This window comes from Drosophila novamexicana, unplaced genomic scaffold (assembly GCF_003285875.2).
Source record: "Drosophila novamexicana strain 15010-1031.04,08,12 unplaced genomic scaffold, DnovRS2.1 tig00001089-arrow-arrow-pilon, whole genome shotgun sequence".
NCBI classification, from domain to species: domain Eukaryota; kingdom Metazoa; phylum Arthropoda; class Insecta; order Diptera; family Drosophilidae; genus Drosophila; species Drosophila novamexicana.
This window is the reverse complement of record NW_020824841.1, coordinates 168,742-190,617: the sequence shown is the minus strand read 5'-3', so window position 1 is coordinate 190,617 and position 21,876 is coordinate 168,742. Positions and strand designations below refer to the sequence as shown.

Sequence of the window (21,876 nt, the reverse complement as noted above, 5' to 3'; positions counted from 1 at the left end):
ATCAAAATCCGAAAACCACACAGAGACACACAATGCAATTCTCATTAAGCGCCAAAGTTGCGAGCGGGTTCAGCAAGAGTTTGCAGCTTTGACACAAACGCACAGACACACACACACGCACACACACACACACGGACCAAGCCCACTGGCGCCAAGGTAATAAAGCAAAAGTTCCGGATACAAGATGAGCCCACACATATGAGAGCCAAGCCCAGCTGATGAGCCGTTGAGCTCCATTGAGGAAGCTGACCCACAACAAAGGAAGCGGAAATGAGCTCGCCTAACCCCAGTCTGTGTGTGCGTGTTTGTGTGCGTGTGTGCGTGTGTGCCTGTGTGTGTGCGTGGGCTGCCCTGTGCAACTGAAAACAAATGACATGCCTCCTCCGAGCTCAAATAATAAGCCATCTAATGGGCGACATCAATTTTAGTAAATTGGACGAAGAAAAAGCCAGAGGTAATTAAGTGTTATCGATACTCATGCATCGATACTTATGCAAATGCAACAATGCACTCGATAAGTTTCCATACTCTGTTTCTATAAATGTATGCAACAGACAAAGGCAGGCATATCGGAATCCAATCAACAGCCGCATCGATCTAAGTAGCTATGTATGCCCAATGACTCCTCTGTTTGACGGATTTTCAGAAACTTTAGGCGCTGGGGATACTAGGTTCTACAGATTTCAACTAAATTTATTTCAAAGTATCGAAGCCATCGATTTTCTGAAATCGATAAATATAAACGTTGAACTTTTTTTTTTGCTCTTTAGCCAATCTTAGCCTCAAATATGCCACATACTTATATAGACATATATGTTGAAATTTCGCACTCCCCTAGCTCGGTCAAATCTCAATATCGATTTGGCATCTAATTCTGGCAACATTATTCCTGTCTTAAGTTTTTGTTCGATTTGCTTCTTACTTAATTTCAAAGTTCTACATAGGAACTTAATGAATACGTGTTTCGCGATTTGCGAAATTCCACCCAAAACAGTGGTAAATTGGCGGAAAACGGTTGCATGAAAGTTGTTTGTTGACCGTCCGATCGTTTTTAAATCCATTTTCAAAGACCTTTGAGAGAATTTATTTTATAGGTTCCGAAAGCAAGGCCGGTGCATATCCGCTAGTATATACATATATATTTATATTCTTGATCAGTAACTGAGTCGATTTAACCATATCTCCGCGTCTATGTGAACTATGTGTGAACGCGTCGATGTCGGAAACTTTAAGCAGAATTTAAACGTAGGCTCTACTGAGACCCGCGCAGATTTAAAAAATTCGATTAGATTTCATTCTCTTAATAAAATCGATTAAAAAAATCGAAGTCGAAATTCTGTTTTTGAGCACATCTGGGGGCAAATTTTGTGTGAAACTCGTAAGGTATATACATATCTAGAATATTTTACTTATTGAAAATCCCCGCGTTCCCCCCTTAACAGCATCAATCCAGCTTAAAATGAGTGCTTCGATTATTTTATAGGCGTCTCCCATTATTTCGCTATTTAAGTGCAGCATTTATCGAAGCGTTGCTTGATTATTTTCGTGAATGAATTTATGTGTTGCGTAACGTGAGAATTTGAACAATTAGCGCTTGCTTCGATTGTGGCGGTCATTGCCACGCCCACGCGCACGCCTACGCCCAAATGCAGCAGAGCCAGCTAATTACAAAGCAAAAGCAAACAATGGTCGTGGTTGCGCGCAGCGAAGGGAGTAGGGCGAGGGGTGAGGGGAGAGGTGAGAGGAGGGACGGCTGCTGCCATGCGAAAGTGAAACGCTTATCAGTGAGTCGCAGGCAGTGCGGCGGCTGGAGCAGCGGCTGCGGCAGAGGAGACAACGGCGGCATTAATGAAGCCATCGCATACACGCATCACGTAATTATGCACCCCTTCCCCACCCTTCTTGCTTCTCCACAGCCATTCAACGCACTCGAACTGCCTGTCGCCCTCTTGTGTTTTGTTCGAAATTGATGATTTTCATTAACGACAAGTTAATAACTTAGACAGCCGTTGCAGCCGTTTGGCGACTTCATTATCCGATAGCAATCGAGAAGCAAACAGAAGACATAAGCGACGCCTCCTGTGCCGCATGCCCCGCAGCGGGCAGCGTTTGGCGTTGTTTTGATTTGCACTGTGGTCGACGGCTGGACGCGATTTGATGGCCGCAAAATCAACAAACAACCATCAACAGCAACAGCAACAGCAGCAGCCTGCCACAAAATGTGTCGCCAAGTGGGCTATAAAATAGATGCAAAGGCATGCAAAAGCAGTAGCAACAAATGTTGCTTAAACAACAGCAACCACCTGCAAGCAGCAATGTTGCCAAGCGCCAGCAACTGCGCAGCGCAAACCCAGTGAGGCACTGCGAGTGCGAGCGAACGAGAGAGCAAGCGAGCCAAAGAGAGCGCATGCTGTGGTGAGTTAGCACAGCCAAGTAAAAATAGCAGCAGCAACAATGTGGATGCTGAGCTGATGCTGTGCGCTCTTGGCAACATATATATGTTGCCGAACACAGAAAGCAGACGCGATCAAACGCGCACACACACACACACTCGCATACACCCAGAGACGCGCACACACAAACAGTCGCTGACTTCGTGGGCTGGCGCGCGCGCTTCGTGCACGACGATTAACAGTCGACTGTGAACTGGCAGGCCGACTTGACGTTAACCGAAGACCAAGCGAACAAGCGACCAAGCAACCGAGCGTCCGAGCGACCCACCGACGAACTGTGTTCCGTCTACGCGACTCGCGGAGTCCACCTAAAAAGGGCCTAAAAACGCTTGCGCGCGCTGCTCAGGACGCCTTCTCCTGGTAGTGATAAACGCAACCAATCTGTGTACTTGCAATTTGCGATTTGCAACAAAACAACAGTTACGTATTTTTTTTCGGGTGACTTGTGCTAGTGAAAGTGTGTGAACTGCGCCATGCAGCGCTGGCAACTGTTTCTATTGACCCTGGGCGCTTGCTCGGCGCTGGCCAAGCCCAACAATGCATACCTCAAAATGTTCGCCATGCCGCCGGCGGAGGATCCCTGCTACGATGAGGACAAGGCGCGCGTCTGCATACCGGACTTTGTGAATGCCGCCTACGATGCGCCCGTCACGGCCAGCAGCAGCTGCGGCGAGCAGCAGCCGCAGCGCTACTGCGAATACCAGGATCAGAGCCGCGCCGGCGGCAGCGAGCTGCAGTGCCACAGCTGCGAGGCAAATAGCTTTCCGCCGCGCGCCCTTACCGATCTGAACAATCCCAACAATGTGACCTGCTGGCGCTCAGCCCCAATTGCGCCCGGCGCCAGCTATGCCGGCAGCGGATTGGCCAGCTCCTGGGGCGACAATGTCACCTTGACCCTGTCGCTGGGCAAAAAGTACGAGCTGACCTATGTGAGCTTGCAGTTCTGCCCGCGTGCACCGCGCCCCGACTCGCTGGTCATCTTCAAGAGCTCCGACTTTGGCCAGACCTGGCAGCCGTTCCAGTATTACAGCTCGCAGTGCCGCCGGCTGTTTAGGCGGCCCACCCGCACCACCGTCACCAAGCACAACGAGCAGGAGGCGCGCTGCAGTGACGCCCATCGACATGGCCATGATGGCAACGGAGGCGTGGCCTCGCGCATTGCCTTCAGCACGCTGGAGGGCCGGCCCTCGGCCCGGGACCTGGACTCCTCGCCCGTGCTGCAGGACTGGGTGACGGCCACCGACATACGCATTGTCTTTTATCGGCTGCAGCAGCCCGATCCCCAGGCGCTCCTCGCCATTGATGCCCCGTCAGATCTGCGCACCGGCAAATACAGCGTGCAGCTGGCTGGCAACAACATCGAGTCCAATGCCTCCCATTCGCAGACGCTCTCCGTTGCCGCCGCCGGCGCAACCGGACTCCACTATGCCATCTCCGACTTTTCTGTGGGCGGGCGCTGCAAGTGCAATGGCCACGCCTCCAAGTGCTCGCAGGACTCCAACGGGCAGCTGAGCTGCGAGTGCCGCCACAATACAGCCGGGCGCGACTGCGACCGCTGCAAGCCCTTCTACTTCGACCGGCCCTGGGGAAGGGCCACCGCGCGGGATGCCAACGAGTGCAAAAGTGAGTACACTGAGAGAAATCAATTCTCATATCTTGTATTACAAATATCATCAATGATCAGCTTATTTGGGGGATTTTTTTGACTTAAATCTATGGATTAGGCGTTTTTCCTACCTCTTGAATTCTATGATGCATTTACTTTTAAATTAAATTTTCTTTACAATTTTCTTCAGCTTTCAACAATTTGTAAACAATTTCTAATTTACAAATTATTGAATGCACTCTTTTCCTTTCTTCTATGAACTTAAATTTATTATCAGAAATTCCCCTGCTACTTAATATAAACAAATTTGTTTATTATATATATATTCTATGAATCTGGTTTGAATGATTTTAAGAATTTTAGAGGCACGTTAGCTCAAGGATTGTTAGTTTAATATTGCGGGTTCTTCTTTAATATTTAGATGGAGTTTCGAGACCCTACCATACCATATTTTTTCAATGAAAAACATCTCAAGACTAATCGAAATATTGAAGAAATAAATCAAATAAATATTGGATATTAATTTATTTATTACCATGAAAACTAGGTAAAAAAGATTATATTGTTCTTTTTTTTTATAAACATGCAGTCGAAAATTGGCACGAATTTTTTTTCAAGCAATTTATTTCGCTTTCAAACTGGGAAAAAAATATATATTGTTTTTGCTAATTTGGGCAACACTTCCACCTTTGAATTATTTTATTGTCTGGCTCGTTTTTTTTTTATTAATTTAGAAAGAAATTAGAAATTTATTTTTGTTTACATTTTGTGTGAATATTGGATGAAAATTCGAAGGATTTTTTTTATGTAAAATATCAAATGCAATTTATATATATATTTTTTTTAACTGCTAAAAAAGTTTATGTACATCTTCTGAATATTACCAAAAAAATTGAGAGTTTTTTTTTATTATTATTATTTTTATTTGAGATTTAATGCAAAAATATTTCGAAAAATAATTTCTATGAAAATTGTGCCCAAACAATTTTGCAGTAATATTTCAATTTGTGAAGTTCATGTTTTTTGACAATTTTAAAATTGGTTGCCAAACTGTTTTTATTGGGATTTTCAGAGGCACAAAGTGTGTGCGGGCTGGAAGTTGCAATTGATGGAGTTTGGCCGTGGGGTTGCTCGGCTGGCGGGTTGGTTGGGGCAGGGGGCACGGCTTAAACGACTCAATTTCAAACCCGACGACGTCGCCAGTCGCCAGTCGCGTGTGTTTAGTTTTGGTCTTAAAATTGGTGATGGCATTTCGAATGTGGCGGGCGGGCTTGCGACAGGGCAACAACAGGGTGGAACGTGAGGGGGGGCGAGCGCTGCTCTTTTTGGGATTTGTACTTTAGCTTTTCTACTTTTTTTCCATTGTGATGAAAAGTTGCGTAAGCGCAAAACCCCCTCGGGCAGGGCAGTGTTTGTGCTGCGGATTTGGCTTAGACATAATTGAACAGCTCGGGACACGTGTAGAGCGCATAAGCGCGAGCGTTTTCAATCAATTTGCAACTCTTGGGCCAACCCTCGCAGGCCGGCGAGTCCTTACCTTTGGCCCAGCAACAAATAAACAACGAACATGCAATCAATCCTGGAAAGTCAGCATTAGAAAGAGAGCGACTAGCGGCTGCCAGCGCGTGTGTGCGAGCGAGATGGCAGTATTTGTTGTTGGCCGGGCTAAACCCTCGCAATTAACCCTCCGAAACTCGCTGAGCTCGAACAATAAATGCGAATTTAAGCGAAATTAATTTGATAAGCATTTTCAAAAGAAACGACTCGAGTCGCGTTGTGCAGCAGCATGGAGCGGGGGGTGGGTCAGTGGCAAGTACTCGCCCAGAAGAGGGGTCGGGTTTCTATTTCATATTTCATTTGTGTTTTTCAATGCTTGTTTTCCTTTTGCTATTGTTGTTGTTTACTTGTATTTATGTGGCACGATCCATGGCGGGGCAGGCCCCAAATTCGCGTGTTCTTGGCTGCCTCGCTCTCCCTCTCCCTCTCTCTATCTCTCTTTCTCTTTCTCTCCTGCTCGCTGTCTCTTTCTGCGCTGGCCTTGTAAACGATGTGTCAATGTTTTTGTGGCACTTGCTGCAAGTGGCATGTACTGTGCGCGTCTCGCGTGGATGCCACATGCCAAACATGCCACAGCAGCAGCAGCAGCAGCAACAACAATCAGATGAGAATTACAATTTTTGCGTGGCACAAAAGGGGGCGCAACCGGGCAGCGCATAGACGAGCCGTTGTTTAGTGCATAAATCACAGTGCGCCACGGAGTCCAGGCAAACGGTCCTAGCCAGAGGCAGGACACGGGGCACAGTCAAGCAGGCAGTCGGACGGACAGGCAGGCGGGCGAGCGGGCAACGCGTCTGTTATCAGAGCCTGGCCACGTGTGGCAGCAACCGCTGCACTTTATTAGGGTTGCAAATGCAGTGCAGGACACGGCGACCCTTCCGCGCACACACAACACGCCCCTTGCCCTGCTGCAAACAGACACATACAGGCACACATATGTTGCATGTTTATGGGCAAACGAAATTAACGCTGCCAACTTTTGCCTTTGACGTTCAATGTGACCTCAACAACAGCAACAACTGCCGGCAATTACACAAAACAACAACAACAACAACGGGAAAAAAGCAGAAAAAAAACCAGAGAAAATTGGAAAATTTTTGCGATTCCATTTGCCGCGCGCCATGTGAGCCGCATCTGAAAATGTGCCTCGTTTTTGCACATAATGAGTATGCGAGTGTGTGTGTGTGTGTGTGTGTGTGTGTGAGTGTGTAATTGCTATTAACAACAACTAATAACAACTAACGCCTTGCTGCGCCCTCTCAAATATGTTGAGCCCGCATGGATTTCAACTACTCGAACGTAATCCGACAGGCATGGAAGAGTTTTCACTCAGGGGCGGGGGCAGGGGCAGGGGCAGGAATATATACCGCCAAAATTGCGTACCAGTACATTTAGTTAACAATTGCAACATGCCGCAAAAAAAAAAATATATATATATATATAAAAAAAAAAAATCGAATGATCAAAAATCAATAAAAGCCATAGAAATGCGGTTTTTAATTAAATTAAAATAAAATTTAAAATATTTCTTTAGTATGTTTCTCGATTTTGCTCAAAATATGTTTTTGAATTTAATAGTTCATTCGGTTGGTAATAATAAAACAGGGATCATTCCAGCAACTGAACATAAAAGATTCGGGCTAGGCAAGGACATACTTATAATAAATACAATGAGGATAATGATAAAATGAAAAAATAAGAATAATAATATGGTATATAATAATTATTATTATTGTTAAATAATGGAAAATTCTTTCAGATTGATAATGAAATATTCCATAATATTTTTTTGGATATCTACAATAAAAAGGGTCCCATTTAATAGATCAGCCTGACCAAAAACTGTCGCTTAGTAATACATATAATAATTCTTATTATTAAAAAAGGGAAAACTTGCAGATTTAAATGAAATATTCCATTATAATTTACAATATATTTAAAATGGAAAGGCAAAAACTGTCGCTTAGTAATATATAGAGAAAACTAAGAGAAAACTATTTCAGATTTGATTGAAATATTCCATAATATTTTACTGGATATTTAAAATCGAAAGGGTCCCATTTAATAGTTTAACCCGAGCAAAAACTGTCGCCTAGTCTCCCATTCTTGCTGCACAGACGGCTTGTTCCAACCGCACCGATACCCTGTTCAAGCAGTCAGTTTTTGCTTGGCCTGGGCACACTTAGCATACATAAGAACAGATTTTAGTCCAGCCTGCAGTCATAGATTGCATTGGTTCAGCGTCTGCCCCACCTGCCACACACTCGACCATTGCCAGCTGCCCACTAATTAACTGGAAGCCAACAAATGGTGGCAACGGAACGCCCGCCCACCCAGCTGCAGACCCAATCAAAGGCACATTAACAGCACTTCATCATAATTAAAATGCAAGACATGCCACAAGCCACCCCTACCCTCCACCGTACTCCTACAATATGCAGCATGCCCCCAGTGAGGCTATCAGCGGCTGCCAAGGCGCCCACATTTCATGGCAAAGGCAGGCGCCAAAACATTTGCGCAAAAAAAAAAAACGAAAAAAAGGAAGCCATTGGAAAATAGCTGGCAAAGATTTAGAAATAGTTGATGGTACAGCAACAACAAGAAGAAGAAGAAAAACAACAACAAGAATGAAATCTGCTGCATTTAATAAAAGCAAATTCAAGGCATCTAAAATTAAACATAGCCACAGTTGAGTTGAGTTGAGTTTGTTTTGTTTTGTTTGGTTTTGGTTTGGGTTGAGTTGCAGCAATAAATAAAATTAATTCTTAAGCCGTTGGCAAATCAAGACATTACTCATACGCCGTGTGGCCGGGCTCCAAAAATAGCCTACACGCTAACGTCCCTCTATCTCTTTGCCTCTCATTTCACCCCTCCCCCCCCCCCCCCCCCCCCCCCCCCCCTTCTCGCACCTCTTTCGCTCTCTCCCTGATGCACGCTCTAATGCTAAACGCGTCATGATAAATGTGCCGACGGCTTTCAGCCAAATGCCTTGCAAATTAGCCAAACAATTTGTCCAATCAAATGAGCCAAAGCGACCGCTCAACTATTTGACATACACTATACATATATACACTATATATACATATATGCATATATATAAACAGACGATGCGTCAGGTATCATAAAGCAGCAGCATCAAGGCTATGGAACATATTTCACATATATTTTATAGAATTTGTGTGTTTGCTTTCATCTAATCTCATGAATTTCATTCGCATCACTCGCCTATATTTATATTTAATTAATTAAAGCAAAATTCTGATTTATTTACCTGTAAATTAACGGCTACTAATTTTATGATACTCGTTCAGCGACATTTACAAGCATTATTGGCCATCAAGTTGTTATGTTAGCGGCGCTTATGTATACCCTATAGTAATAGGGTGTGTGCGAAAGGGTATGTTAGACTTGTTCAAACAAACTTTGCCTAATTTTCTGTTAAGTTTGATTTTAAAGCATGCTATCGAACAAATTTAAGGAGATTATTTTAGTCGGGTCTACCCGCTAGCATATACCCTGAATTCAGCGCACATTCAAATGTGTCGATTTAGCTCGGGCATGGATTTGAATTTTGGCACATTTTCCCATAAGATACGCAATACGAGCTTAGCTTGTTTTATACAATTCTCACATTTTGATTTTTAGACATATCTCGAGAACTTTAATACTTAGAGCTACAAAATGTGTTTGGCAAGTTCCTTTATGCTATATATATTTTCTTTGTTGGTGCATTCCCTATAATTAAAATTCAAATTTAAAGGCTATAAATGGATGTCATATATATTCCATAACAGTTGTATAAATATCAATTAATAAAAACAAGAATTATTTAAGAATGCTTTTCTTATGGCGGGGAAAGGGAAAAAGAATAAGCCTAACCACAGATGCGTGTTGAAGTGTGCATAGAGGGACGCTTGTGATGGCAGCTCGAGTACAGGGTAGCTTCCAGTCGGGCTTTTTAATATTGGCCTTTCAAAGAATCAAAAATACTTTGTCTCGATCATGAATACATTTGTTTCCATTTCTACACAGTATTTTTGTACCTAAATGCAAACAGGGCATGCGCTAGTTGAGTAGACTCTTGTTGATTTCTACTTTTAGATCTCAGAGGAATTCGCTTCTCGTGCGGAATATCCAACGGGCAGCTTTCAGCTGCCTTTTGCCGCAAGTTTGCTGCAAGTCTTGCTGTGATTCACGCATTGCTGTGATTCGCAAGAGATCCATCAAGTCTCCTGCTCTGGGCTGGCATGACATATCAATATGTGCAGTGCTCAGGGGTTGGGGGGAGGGCATTGCCGATTCGTTGATGGACTTTTCATTGGCTTCGAGCCTTCGCTCCAAATTGCATTGTCATGTCCCCAAGTTATTTGCCTGGAATAGTTAACTTCTTTTGCTTCCCTCTCCCCTAGTTTTTTTTTGCAAGAGAAAGTGTATTTTTTTGTGACCCATGTTTGTTCTTGGCCATTTTTTTTGTTGCCTACATTTTGGACATTGTTTTGCCTCGTTTGCCATATTGTGTGTAGCTGCGGACCAAGCGCAGATTTTGGTGCTTTGGTGCTTTGTGTGTGCATGTCCTGTGGCCATAATTTCGTGCAGGACTCGCATATGCTGCCAGCAGAGCTCAGCTCCGCTCAGCTTGTCGTCCTCCAATCTCGTTCATTGTCAGTTTTCATCAGTTGGATTTTCGGGCTATCCGCTGCAAAGGCAAGAAAACGTAACGTGCAAAAATCCTTTCGCCCATATCTAGCTTCCTCTCCCTTTCTCTCTGGGCCCGGTTGTCATTTTAATTGTTGTTTACTGGGCTTGTCAAATGCGCACTTCACTGCGAAAAAAAAGAGAGAAAGAAACCCGTGCCTCGAGGGGCGCCACAGTCGGAGCTATGCGACTGCCCCACTGGTTTGGACGGGGCCAGGGGCAGGGTACATCGGGCAGCTTTCGAGGCCTGTGCGCTCTGCCATTCGTCATGGCGGCCGCTGTCTATGACGAGGCTGTCATTGCCATACGCTCTGATTTACTGGCTAACACACACACACACACACACACACACACACACACACGCACACACACACACACACACACACACACACACACACACACACACACACACACACACACACACACACACACACACAAACACACACACGAACACACACACACACACACACACACACACACACACACACACACACACACACACACACACACACACACACACACACACACACACTCATACACATACTCGCGCACGCACACACACCTGCCCGACATTCCTCTGCGTTTGATGGAAGGTCCGACGGCTGTTGCCACGATTGTTGACTGTTTGCTTTTTTATTGCATGTTTTTGAATTTTAAACAGTCGCCCGTTGTTGTCCTTGTTCTCTGTTTTTGGTGCCAAATTCACTTAGCCATATTTTTAATAAGCTAGCATACACAGTAAACAATTCGCAGCTACGTGAAAAAGTGAAAATCAGTTGGCCGTCGCTGTATTTTGTTGCATATTTATGTTTTATTTATTATGAAGGCAAAGTGCTCAAAGCGCTTCAGGCCAAGTCACCAGCCCCATACAATCCGAACCCTTTATTTGCCTTTCTAAGGCCCCTACTACTGCTGCTGTTCCTGCTGCTGCTGCTGCTGTGGATTTAGCTTTGGCCGGGCTTTCAAGTGATTATGATTATTTTTTATGCACATAACGTTACATGTGCGGGCCAACCCCAATGTTAAAGCCAAAGTCGAAGTCAAAGCGAAAGCGTCAGGCTCATCAGGGCACGTCAAAAGCAAAAGGCAGTCAGAAATACGAGGTAACCAGACCCCAACACACACAGACCTATATAAACACATGCACACACACAAGTCATCTAGCGACCAGCATATGCAAACCAAAACGAACAAGAACGAAGCTTAAATCCCCTTATACTCCATATACGATTCACAAAACAACTTTATTTTTGGCAAGTCCTGGCATTAAAACTGTTCCGATTGACTTCATCAGCTATAACATTTTAATTCATTAGACAACTCTGTACCAACCCTTTTCTGTACCAAATTGCTCGATATCATCAGGTCTTTTATTTTAAGTCATAAGTCAAACCCCATGCCAGATTGAAAGATTCTAGCTTCATAGAGAGCAGTGTTTTTATATCATCAGATATTTGATATTCAGTCATATGACAAACTTATGCCAAACAAAAGGATCTTAGCATAATGAAGAACTGAGTTCACATAGTTAGCAAAAGTTTCGATATCATTAAATCTTTTATATTTAGCCATAAGCAAAACATATTTAATATGCATAGCGATGGGAATTCACATAGTATGCAAATAGTAATTTAATAACAATCCTAAAGACAAATGCCCCGATATCAAAATATCCTTCATATTTAGTCATAGGACAAACCTACACCAAGTTTTAAGATCCTAGCTTCATATAGAAAATTGGAATTTATAACAAATCAAAAGACAATTGCCTTGATATCATCAGATCTTCAATTTTCTAAGTTATATGGCAAGTTTTTATGAAGTTTCGCATAGTTCGGATTAAGCAGAGCTGCTTGCTGAAGTTCTTTAAGATGGCCCAGATCCTGCAGATAGTTAAGATTACGCCATGGAATAACTCTATACCAGTGTCCCACCACAGAGAGCTGGAAATAGTTACAAAGGTCAAGTTAAAGTTGTGATAGCCCTGGCGAGGGCATGAAAAAGCATGTGTAAAGGTAGCCAAGCGAAGGCGTCTGCGGAGTGCGGAGTGGGGTACTTAGGCTCTGTCAGTGTCTGTCTGTGTGTATGTGCGTGTGCGTGTGTGTGGCTAAAGTGTAGCCACAGGGCAGCCGTAAGGACATCAAAACGTTGCGACAGCAGGACGAATGGTTTGCGTTGATTTTTACTGTTATTACTTGGGCCCGGGCATATGTCTATGTCTATATCTATGTCCATGTCTGACCCGCTCCCAGCTCGCAATGCCTGGCTCCCACCCGCTCTCGCTGTCTATTCGTCTGGCCATTTGTGTTTTGTATAAGCAGTTAATTGGATCAGAGGCTTGGGCCAGTCCACCACCCGCCCCCACTGTCTGCCCGCTGTGCCCGAGCTGTGCATCTTGTGCATGTTGTTGCAGAAACGGCATAAAAGATTGTTGCATAGCTCATGGCACTGCAAGGTAGCTTAAATATTTCATTAGCTGTCAGCCAGCAGCTGCCCAAATGTCAACATCGGCCCCAGGAAACAGTTGAAGACGTCTATGGCAACGGCGCAGCAGCGGGATTGCGGCAGGGGGCGAGATTGCAGTTCAGTTTGTGAGAGACATCAGGTCCCAAGTCGCATCAGTCAGTCAGTCAGTCGGCGCGGAGTCTTGGTCGCGGTCTCGATTCTTTCATGGAATCTATTAAATTGTTTTTATTTTTGTTTTTTTTTTTTTTTTTTTGTTGCCAATAAATTTGTATGTAAAAATAGCAACAACAACATCTGTTTAAGCATACGCTGCCCCCGCATGACGCCTGCCGCCCAATGTTCCTTTTGTTGCACAGCTGCTGCGGCTGCTTTTGCTGCTGCTGCACTTGCGCCGTGGCAAGCAATTCCTCTGAATTCAAAATTCCAAGTTTTTCTCTTGCTCCCCACTGACTCCCCAACCTGCTCTTCTGTCAATATGCGAAATGTTAAATCGTAACTGGCAATGCGCGCAGGGGGGAAGAAAACCAACATTTGGTTTTTTTGGTCTGATGCTGAGTCTAAAGCTGCTCATGCGCAACAACAACAACAGCAACAACAATAACAACAAGAAACAACAATAGACAGCAAGCCACAACAGCTACTACTAGGGCTACCGTCTGCTGAAGATGGTATATCATGACTATACACAACAGCACAGCGGATCTGTGTGTAGAGATTAGCGTGGGTTGGCACAAAGTGTCGCTTGGACATACAAACGTATATATGCCATGGAAGAGGCTAAAGGACATGAGATAGAAGAGTGGAAATAGTGAAGGAATTCAGCTGCAGATCTATTGCCCATCAGACTAGCCTGGTACTCGAGCCCGGATATTCGTTGTTGAGTACAGTAATAAAAATCTATATCTTAAGCTACGAAGCTGGTTTGGGAAAGTTCGAGGGAAAACTGTGGTAAAATTTTCTATGAAATATATCTGTGGGGCTCAGTTCTGCGAGCGTCGAGCACTGACTAGCAAGTGCAGTGGAAGGTCGCTGGTTCACATCGAGTAGCAGTTGTCAGTTCTTATATTTATTTATATAATTTGTTACTGCTCGCAAAGTAAGGTTTCGTATCTGCCTAAAGTTGAACAACGACAATTAAATTTGTTGCATTTAGGGATAGCCCTGAATAAGGCCCAAATAGTCATAAGCTCTAAGAAAAAAACTATTTAAAAATTGCAGAGCTCAGCGCAAAGTTCAAATGCACAACTTTGCAGCCACCTTGCGCTAAATGCTGTTTAATAGGTTTCAGAGTTGGGCTTGGGCGCAGATAAAATAAAGTTGTGCCGTTGCCACTTTATTAAAAGAGTCTATGAAAAGGTTATTTGTCTATGACAAATGTAAGACGCAAACACAGACTATTTGTATTTCTGTAGACAATCTATAAAAGCTCCTTTAAAATATTGAAATATTCAAGCAACTCCCAGGTACATATTCCAGTGTAAGCTAGGACCATCTGATTTGTTTCTGTATATCTATTTGCAATTCTATATATCCAGGGCACCAGAAGGCACAGCTCCACGATCAGTCTTGGAACTGGGAATGACTATAGGACTCGCAGGATAGAAAAGACCCGCCACATATATATTAATATTGATCTAATGGCAACTGTTCGAGCTGCCCATGAGTTGCGCTTCGCTAATGATATGTATGGCAAAAAAAAGACGCCAAAAAGAAAAAAAACAACAACAAACTAGCAGCAGCAGCGCCGACATAAATCAAAATTTGTGCAGCGGCAACGTCTCTTTTTACCTTTGCTGGGAAGTTGCCGCCCCAAACGAGTGTGGGAAGGGGAAGGGGCGTAGGGGGACGGCAACATGCGAAGCTGCCACTTGGAAATGGAGTTGCAGTTGCAGTTGGAGCCGCAGGAGTCGCCCGTCAAGTGCCGCTAAACGTAATGTAAATAAGCATTTAACAACAGCAATAGCAACAGCAGCAAATGCAGCAGCAGCAGCAGCAACAACAACAACAACAGCAACAACAACACCAATAAATGGCATTACAAACAACGGGCAAATAAATCGCATTGAAGCGCAAATGCGCCAAAGATGCAGCTCAGATGAAAACCAACGTCCGTCGTTGCCGTTGCCGTCGCGTTTAACATTTACAACATGCAACAGATTTATGCATGCAACAACAGCAGCCAGCAGCCAGCAGCAGCAAGCAGCAGCAACAACAACAGCAACAACGACAACAGGAACACATGGTGTTGACTTATGCTGGCAGCTTTCAAGGCGTCGGCTGCCGAGCTACCAGCTAGCAGCTTGCAACCGCACACTTGAACATGCAACATGCAGCCCACCCCCTTCCTCTATCTTTCATTGCTGCCGCCGCTGCAAGGCGCAGCTTTACCAAGCGGGCGCTAAATACTATGCTCAAGTTCGGGAATTGATGGAAAAACTTTGCCCAAAGATAAATAATAATTAAATGGAAACTAAAATCTTCTCAATCCTAACAAGATCCCAACTCGATCCTTTCGATGCACTCGCTTATTCTTCTAAAACATTATCTTGAGAAAGTTTTTCAGAACACACAATAAATAGAAGATATATATATATCTTTAATTGATCAAAGATATATTGCTTATGGAAAAGTCTGACTTTTACAAACGCAACTTATGAAAACTGTTTTTATAAATAGACTTTTATCAATCAAGAATATTAATATATCCTCTAAAAACTCATATATATTTTATATATACATCCCATATAAACGTGTATATATTTTTTATATCAAAATAGAAATCCGAAATGCTTTCTATTTGAATATGCCTTATAAATAGAATCCAAATGGTTCCTTCCCATTTGTATATACCCTATAAATAGAAGCCAAATGTTTCCTTTTGCCCTTTACGCACATTATCGAATATTTATTTGGATCAAGCTAATATATATATCACACAATAATATTTCAATTCTTAATAACATAATTTCTTCTTCATAATAACATAATCGAGTTGCATCAACTAGTGAGAATGCACCCATTAGTATGTAGAAAATTCATGTGGCAAGTTGCCTCTAAAGAATAGATCTGTCATCCATTTGATGAGTTAGGAGCTCTTCAACTCAACACTCTAGTGTTTCGCTGGCACTTTCTCTCGCCTGATTATCGCCCCTGAGCAGAACATAATTTGCCAGGCACTAAATCATGAGCGTCTATGGCTGCCCTGGGGCACCGTCTCCCCCTTCAGCCCCCGCTCTGCTCACGCGCCTGTCAGCAGGCAAATTTATACCGAGGTAAAAAAAAGAAAGAAAATGTGGCAAAGAGCGAACAAGTTGCGCAAGTGGCCCACAAGTTGGAGCGCCATATGGAAAGAAGCAGTTGCCGCTGTTGTCGACGTTGACTGCACTGCCGACGTCGGCGTCGGCGTCAGCGTCAGCGTAGGTGTGAAGTGCAATCAAAGTGCAGCGGGCCAAGCAGGTGCCAAAGTTGTTTAATCACAAGACTTTAACACACAATTTGTGTCGAGTTGGGAATGGAAAATCGCTGGGGAATTGGGGTTATGCAGGAGGGGGTGTCAGATAGTAAAGGCATATGCATACACACACACACACGTGTATATGCCTGACCGTTACGCTGTCAAATAAAAAGCTCATTAGCCGATCGTTGGCGACCAAATTGCAACATGTTTTGGGCCACGCCCCTGAGGCTGCATAAACAACAGAAAAACAAATAGAGTCCAAACCGAAAAGAAAGAAAAAAACGTTAATAAAATAAATAAGAAACACATCAAGTCGGTTGCGAAGGCAACAAATACTCGAGCGAAACGTCAAAAGCAATTCAAATTGAAACTTTCGAACGGAGCGAAAAACGATGAGCTCCATCTCGACGATAATGAAGATGACCCTGATGACGATGACGATGACGATAATTACTTATCGGCAAACAAGTTGTGGCAGGTGTCTGCCTCGCCTTGGGCCCAGCCAAAATAATTAAGCCAAAATGCTGGCCAAAAGGGCAAAAGGGCAAAAGGGTCGTGCCCTCACACTATGCGGGGCGGAGGCGCGCGAAGTGAAAGGCCAATGGCATGCACCTATGGCGCTCACATAGAGCTCACCACGCGCTCCACGGAACGCATCGATTTTAGCGGGTCTTTAGATTTAGTCATGAAAAGAAGACGACCCTAAAGAGAATTCACATAGATCCGTCTTTCTGTTGCAGTCCGTCGGAATCGGACCACTATACCAAAAATCTAATATAGAATCGATCGAAATTTGTGATCTTATGTGAACAAATTTTTGGTTTTTCGAAATATCTTAGACAAATTTCGCGTTTACGAAATGCCCTTTACCCCTATATCGTATAGCCCTATAGGAAATATCGATCGACAAATTAATCTTTGTTTTTTTTTTATACGAAGTATCCTGACCAAACTCATGAGTGAAGCGCTTAACTATTTCTCTCACCACATCTGCAAAACTTTATTGAATCCATAATGTAAAGGATATGGCTGCTGTAGGAACATTCGTTCGGAAATGCTGACATATGCCTGCAAGGGTATTTAGTATTCGGCGTGTTTTATCTTTATATGTAAAACTGTTTGTCCTGACTGACTGACTGACGGACTGACTGACTGATTGGTGATCAACGCACAGCCCACACCGTAAGAGCTAGGAGGCTGAAATTTTCACTGTAGTTACCTTATGTGATGAAGGTGCACGTTAAGACGGGGTTTCAGGAAATTCCACTCGCAAGTATGGAAAAATCGCGAAAAACATTTATATGAAACTTTTTTGTTTATCATCCGATCGGCCTCAAACTCAATTTCAAAGTTTTTTGCTCAAATTCATTTGAGGAGTGTTTTTTACTTTTTGGAAAATCCATCCCTTTTTGGTGGAAATGGGTGTCAAAGATTTGGTAGGTGACGTAAGGAAAATCATATTTCATATTTCACAGAATCAAAGCATCCTTGGTAAAAAGGGCAATTCAAAGATTTTATGGGTAATGTTTTAATTTTTATCCGATTTGCTTCAAAAGCTATACATCAAAACTTAATTAAGACGTGCTTTAACGATTTGGGAATAAATTGGCGGAAAACGTTTGTATAAAAGTTGTTTATTTACCGTCGATCAGTTTCAAAATCATTTTCAAAGCTTATTGAGAACATTTATTTTAAACGTGCCAACGGCAAGGCCGGGCTATACCCGCTAGTTTATATATACATTTCACCAATGCTCACAGATTTTGATATTTTTTTAGTGTAGTGTATATATGACAGTGGTTTTTTAAAAATATTGTGCTAATAAAAAAGTAAGTTTTATCTTTGGGTCTTACTATCTTATATTTTCTCTCTCTCCTTCTCACCCTGAAATATAGATATGGATATATTTAAATGCAAGTTCAGCTAAAGTTAAAGTTTTGTTATTAGGGAATTTCAACCACACACAGCTAATATACCCTTAAGACACTAGCTTTGCTGGGTAGAGGATAATTACTGCTCAGGCAGCTTCGACCAAACCTTGTTTAATTCATATTTTTCCTGTTTCAAAAGTTGTGTGCTTCACGTGCATACCCCACGCCCTTCGCTGCCCACCTCCTTCCCAGTCTACATACCATAAATCTAATTTAGTGGTTTTTGTTTTTTGCTGTTTTCCTTAATATTTGTTTGCGCTTTTGCCGCAGCCAAGCAGCAAGCATCGAATGTTATTTTGGGCATTTTCACTTTAATTAAATTTTGCACAAATATTCGAAAAAGTATTTGAAAATTGAGGTTTGCTGTGCTGCTGCTGCTGCTGCGGAGAGCAACCACCATTCAGGGTTGGTTGTCCCAACCCCCACGCACACCTGTTTGAAAGGTAAAGCCAAAAGGATTCATGGGCGAAAAAAAAAACTGGACAGGCCTATGCTAGCTCAGCTTCTGCTAGCCTTGGCTGACAAGTTGAGCGTTCCTTCGATTTTCACATTGGCTTTTGTTTACCTCGGCAAAAGGGGGGAGGGTGGGCACTGACAGGCGCTAAAAGACGACGGGATTAAGTCATCGAAGCGTATAAAAAGGAAAGCACGACAACAACTATAACAACCACAAGAACAACCACTACAACAACATTAAACGTAAGGTGAATTTTATTGTAGTACGTCTGCTGCTCTGGCTAGATACTTATTTCGATGCTCGTCATTCCATTCCAGTCGATGCTCAGAGCATTCAAAATATTTTCATTTGACAAATTTTGTATTATATTTTGTCGCTGCTGCTGCTGATGCTTCTACCGTTTTTGTCTTTTTATACCCTGTGTGCATTTAAAATGCCCAAAAGAGGGTATTGTTGCATAATGCAAATGTATGTGACACAACATACGTGGGAGATATCCCGGTCCTTATTTGGGGTCGATCTAGACATGTCTGCTTGCATATTCGCGTCAGGGTCAGAGACTTTAAGAGTTAGTTTGACTCCAGTCATCGATATCTCACCCTGTTTATTCCCAATCGATAATTACCGATAGCGTAGGTTTATTGAGCATCGCAGCTCTCGCATAGCATACATAATTTGAGAACATTTAACTCTCTGGATACCTCAATTCATTACACCCGAAACACTACAATAAAGATCGAAGCTGAAGTTTCTTTAAGGTGGGTCTGCCTGAAGAAGAAGCATATATACTGCATAACGTGTGAGCATCTGTGACGCCAGCTTGGCGCTGGTTACAGGGTATCTCCAGATCGCGCACTTCCGACTTGCGAGCATTCTGGCTTGTTTTGATTTTACTTTGAAACGTGGCCAACACATTTGGGTGGTGGTTGTTCTGTGTGTTTATGTTGCTGTTTATTTGCCAAGGGCGCTCTACCCCAAACAGCACCAACCCCAGCACCACCCCCTCTCCCCGCCCCCTCTCCACTCCCCCTTTTAACCGCGCTGCCTCCACGTTTGGCTCACTTTAATTTGGCAATTTTTTTTCTCCTCTTTCTTTTTTGTGGCGCATAAAAAATCTTGAGCACGTAATTATCCTTTTTTTTTTGGTCGGCACGATTCCTTTACCGCTCAACCGCTCACCGCTGCACCGCCCGCGCCTGCTGGCTGCTTTGGCTATGCACTCACTAAGTTATTTATTCGGCTTTCGGGCTCGGCTTGTTTTTGGGCGCCTTGGCGGAGTACCAGGGCCAGGTCGCATTGTACTTGTTATTTCTTTGGCTATCCATTTTATGACATCTTGTTATTTTTATTTTTATTGAGTTGGCTTTTTGTCGTTCCCGGTCCCAGTCGCGTTCCCGTTCTCGTTCCCAGTTCTAGATCTCGTGCTTGTCGTTGTTACTGTAACTGCCTTTTCTTTTTTTTTTGTGGGTGCTACATAAATTGTGCCCTCGTTGTCAAGCTCTCTGCTTCTAGCCGGGTCCCATTGTTGGTGTTATTAATATTGGGCTGCAAACGAGCTTATTAGCGGCATGTTATGTATGCCCCCTTCCCAGCCAACTTGCCTCTTGCCACGCAGAGAACGTTGACAACTTCATTGACGGAGCTGGACATGTGCTCCCCAGATCAAATATCATATGAGACCCTTGTCGACGGCAAAGAAAAACAACATGAAGAAAAAAAGCAGCTGTGCTCTGGAGCTCTAATCTGGCTGCTACAAGATCTAACAGCTCTGATTAGAAATCAAAGCCTTTTGCCGGAACAATTTTCGCAGCGACAACAACAACAACAACAGCACAAACAACCATAATCAAATGCAAATTATCAACAACAACAACAACAAAAACAACACACATCTGTGTGTGTGTGTGCGGGGCGAGTCTCGAAAAGAAACAATAGAAAAAAGCGTTTTGGGCTCTTCGATTTTTTCCGGCTCAGCAGCAAAACCTACACCAACAACAACAACAACAAGAGCAGCATCAGCAGCAGCAGCAACAACAACCACAAATATTTATGTTGATTTGCCGTGGGTTGCCGTATCTTTTGATTGAGACATTCCCAAGTGCGACTTCTTGGCCATGGTCAATTAAAATCAAGTGGGGAAAAACACACACAGCACGGACACACACTCACACACACGCACAAGGCACAAGTTACGCATACGAAATACCCTAACAAATCCTTTTAGTTAAATTAAAATTAAGTTAGCTCAAAGAGAGCAATGCAGCAGAACAGTGAAATTGAAGGTTCGAGTGCCCAACTAGAATAAAGATATTGCCAGAGCTCAGCCAGCTTATATATGGGCTATGTAGAAAATTTGCAAGTGCTGTTAACACTCGTTAAAGTGAACGTAATTGTAATTGAAAGTGCACAGGCACCACAAAATATCTGCCCACTTGCCGAACTCTAAGGCTTGGCTAGCCTGCGGTTTGCGCTATTGAATGTGCACTGTAAAGTCTGTTAAGCGTAGGCTTTTAGAGTTGGCATGCCTGTCTTGCTGTCTGCTGCAATCAAAGTAGCCCGTCAGGTTAGGGTAGCTGCAGCTCTAAAGCAACGCCTATCGATATCAATCGGCCAACATCCAAAGACCAAACACGCCAAAGCGCAATCAAAAAGCGTTTTTAATAATGCGCTAAGTGATTGTTAAGCGCGACCCAGAGTCGAGAGTCGAGAAACGAAAGACGAGACTTGATGGCCCAGAGCTGAGAGTTGACGGCTCAAACGGCGCAGAGACCCACTGGGAGCTTGGGAGCTTTCCCAATCGCCAGTTCAGGCAAGTCATTAATGAGTCTTCGTAGCCGATGCTGTTGTTGTTACTGCTGGAGTCACAGCATCTTCTTGTCATGTTCAAGCACCCACGCGACCTTCAACAACAACAGCAACACCCGCATGAACAGAGGCTGCGACGTCGAGTTTGATTCCCTGCTTGGACTTGGACTTGGACTTGTACTTGGTCAGGCCAGGCAGTATCTGTTTGCAAGGGCTCAGTGCGCCCATTAAAACTCAATTACATTTAATTAATCAAGCAGTCTCAGAGGCTGGCATCTCGCCCCGATGACGTTGCACAATTGAGGGCGCCAATGGAAATGCTGGCAGGCAGGCCCCAACAGACTGGACTGGACTACAGCTGACATTGGCTTCATTAGCGCAACTGTGGCACGCGGAGACAAGAGCTCAAATTATCAGTTAAAACAAATTGAAATTGGCATGTAAACAAA

The 21,876-nt window shown here is 43.6% G+C and overlaps 1 protein-coding gene across 2 annotated transcripts in view; it reads left to right on the top strand.

The window, feature by feature from the left end:
* The first annotated feature begins 2,656 nt into the window (after positions 1-2,656).
* The window catches only part of LOC115766340 (netrin-A), a 52,153-nt gene continuing 32,933 nt past the window's right edge, over positions 2,657-21,876 (top strand). For both annotated transcript variants that reach the window (XM_030710232.1, XM_030710233.1), the window contains exon 1: positions 2,657-4,076. In XM_030710232.1, coding sequence (XP_030566092.1) covers positions 2,927-4,076 — 1,150 coding nt within the window. In that variant the 5' untranslated portion in view covers positions 2,657-2,926. The remainder of the gene's footprint in view (positions 4,077-21,876) is intronic.